The following is a 2410-nucleotide window of genomic DNA, read 5'->3' on the forward strand; positions in this document are numbered from 1 at the left end:
CTTTGACAATGACGGCACGGTGGTGTTCGCCATCTTCATGGCTCTCTGGGGTGAGTTGCTGCGGGACGCCTCTGCGGGGCCGGGGGAAGTGCCAGCCTGAGCTCCAAGGTCCACCCGGCGCAGCGCAGTGATGCCCCTCCTTGCCCCCGCCACAGCCACGGTGTTCCTGGAGATCTGGAAGCGGCAGCGTGCCCGCGTGGTCCTGCACTGGGACCTGTACACGTGGGACGAAGACCAGGTGAGGTGGAGCTGGCAGCACAGCTGAGGCGGACCTGGGCACAGGCTGTGGGCGCCTGGTGCCCTGCACGGCCTACATATGCCTATCGTGTTTGAGGCGTGTGTCCCGTGTCTGTCTCTCCACGTGTGGGGCGTGTGTCCTGTCTGTTCACCTGTGAGGCGTGTCCCCGTGTCCATCTCCCCACGTGTGGGGCGTGTGTCCTATCTGTCCCGTGAGGCGTGTCCCTGTGCCCGTGTCCCCACGTGTGGGGCGTGTGTCCCGTCTGTCCACCTGTGAGGCGTGTCCCCGTGTCCATCTCCCCACGTGTGGGACGTGTGTCCCGTCTGTCCCCTGTGAGGCGTGTCCCCGTGTCCATCTCCCCACGTGTGGGGCGTGTGTCCCGTCTGTCCACCTGTGAGGCGTGTCCCCGTGTCCATCTCCCCACGTGTGGGACGTGTGTCCCGTCTGTCCCCTGTGAGGCGTGTCCCTGTGTCTGTGTCCCCACGTGTGGGGCATGTGTCCCGTCTGTCCACCTGTGAGGGATGTCCCTATGCCTGTGTCCCCATGTGTGGAGCGTGTGTCCCGTCTGTCCACCTGTGAGGGATGTCCCTATGCCCGTGTCCCCATGTGTGGAGCGTGTGTCCCGTCTGTCCACCTGTGAGGCGTGTCCCGTGTCTGAGGCTTGTCTGGTGCTCTCCCCAGGAGGAAATGGCACTTCAGCTCATTAACTGCCCTGACTACAAGCTCCGGCCACACCAGCACTCCTACCTGCGCAGCACCGTCATCCTCATCCTGTCCCTGATCATGGTATTCGGGGGACACCGTGGTGGGGCTGGAGACCCGGGCTGCGCACCCGCCCTGGCCCCCACCCACCACAGCCGTCCCACAGATCTGCCTCATGATCGGCATGGCCCACATCCTGGTGGTCTACCGCGTCCTGGCCTCTGCACTCTTCAGCAGCTCGGCCCTGCCCTTCCTGGAGGATCAGGTGACCACGGCAGTGGTGGTGACCGGAGCCCTGGTGCACTATGTGACCATCAGCATCATGACCAAGGTGGGGCCGGGAGCGGGGCAGGCGCGAGCTGGGGGGTCTGCCGTGGCCCCAGTGAGCCCATTCGGTGCCCTCCTCTGCAGATCAACAAGTACGTGGCCCTGAAGCTTTGTGACTTCGGTGAGAGGACAACCCCAGGCCCTCTTGGGGGACCCGGTGGGAGGACTCAGGGCTGGGCCTTGGAGCTGTGGTCAGAGAGCAGGGGAGGGGGCCCTTCCTGCTGCCCTAGGGCCTCTCCCATGAGCAGGGAGAGAGGTAAGGGCCCGTTCCGTTCCAGAGATGCCCAGGACCCACTCGGAGCGAGAGAGCAGGTTCACCATCCGCTTCTTCACCCTGCAGTTCTTCACCCATTTCTCGTCTCTCATCTATATCGCCTTCATCCTGGGCAGGTAGGGCTGGTGCCAGGCTACTCCAACCCAACTCACGAGGGCTTGTTCACCGCCTTTAAAGTGGCAATATCCATTCTTTTAATTTTAAAAATAATTTCTGCTGAGAGCGAGTGGAAATCCAACCTAGAGACACGTGAACGAAGCCTGCAGTGAGCCCAGCTCCTGAATTCCAGGCCCTGAGGTCCATCAAGACAGTCTGGTGGCCTCCCAGGCTGCTTCATGCATTTGCAGGCACGTAACAGCACTGGCAGAAACGGCTTGTCCTGGGAATAACGGCACCTGCTCTTTATGCTGGAAATCCACTCAGTGTCTTCCTGGGTCTGCCTGTCCACGCAGCCTCATATACATGAGAGAGACAGGGTCTCGCTGCCGCCAGGCCTGTGTCCAGTGGCACAATGTTGGCTGACTGTATGGTAGTCTTGACCTCCTGGGTCTCATGAGTAGCTGGGATTACAGGCGTGCACCACCACACCCAGCTAATTTTAATAATTTTTGTGGAAATGGGGTCTCACCGTGTTACCCAGGCTAGTCTGGAATTCCTGGGCTCAAGCGATCCTCCCACCTCAGGCTCGGTGTTAGGATTTCAGGCGTGAGCCACTGCACCTGGCCAAAAAAAGGTGCACATTGATTGTGGAGCCAGAAAGGTTCATTTCACTAATTAGGAAGGTGAGATGAGAGGGATGCTGGCTGCAGCTGTACTTTTTTTTTTTTGAGATGGAGTCTCACTCTGTCACCCAGGCTGGAGTGCAGTGG

General features: G+C 60.4%; 1 protein-coding gene across 1 annotated transcript in view; it reads left to right on the forward strand.

The window, feature by feature from the left end:
* ANO9 (anoctamin 9) overlaps positions 1 to 2410 on the forward strand; it is a 16532-nt gene that overhangs the window by 3283 nt on the left and 10839 nt on the right. The window contains 7 exon segments of the mRNA XM_011968494.1: positions 1 to 50; positions 156 to 238; positions 920 to 1024; positions 1107 to 1271; positions 1352 to 1388; positions 1546 to 1657; positions 1889 to 1892. Coding sequence (XP_011823884.1) covers positions 1 to 50; positions 156 to 238; positions 920 to 1024; positions 1107 to 1271; positions 1352 to 1388; positions 1546 to 1657; positions 1889 to 1892 — 556 coding nt within the window.

The sequence above is a fragment of the Mandrillus leucophaeus genome, unplaced genomic scaffold, assembly GCF_000951045.1.
Source record: "Mandrillus leucophaeus isolate KB7577 unplaced genomic scaffold, Mleu.le_1.0 Scaffold845, whole genome shotgun sequence".
Taxonomy (NCBI): Eukaryota; Metazoa; Chordata; class Mammalia; order Primates; family Cercopithecidae; genus Mandrillus; species Mandrillus leucophaeus.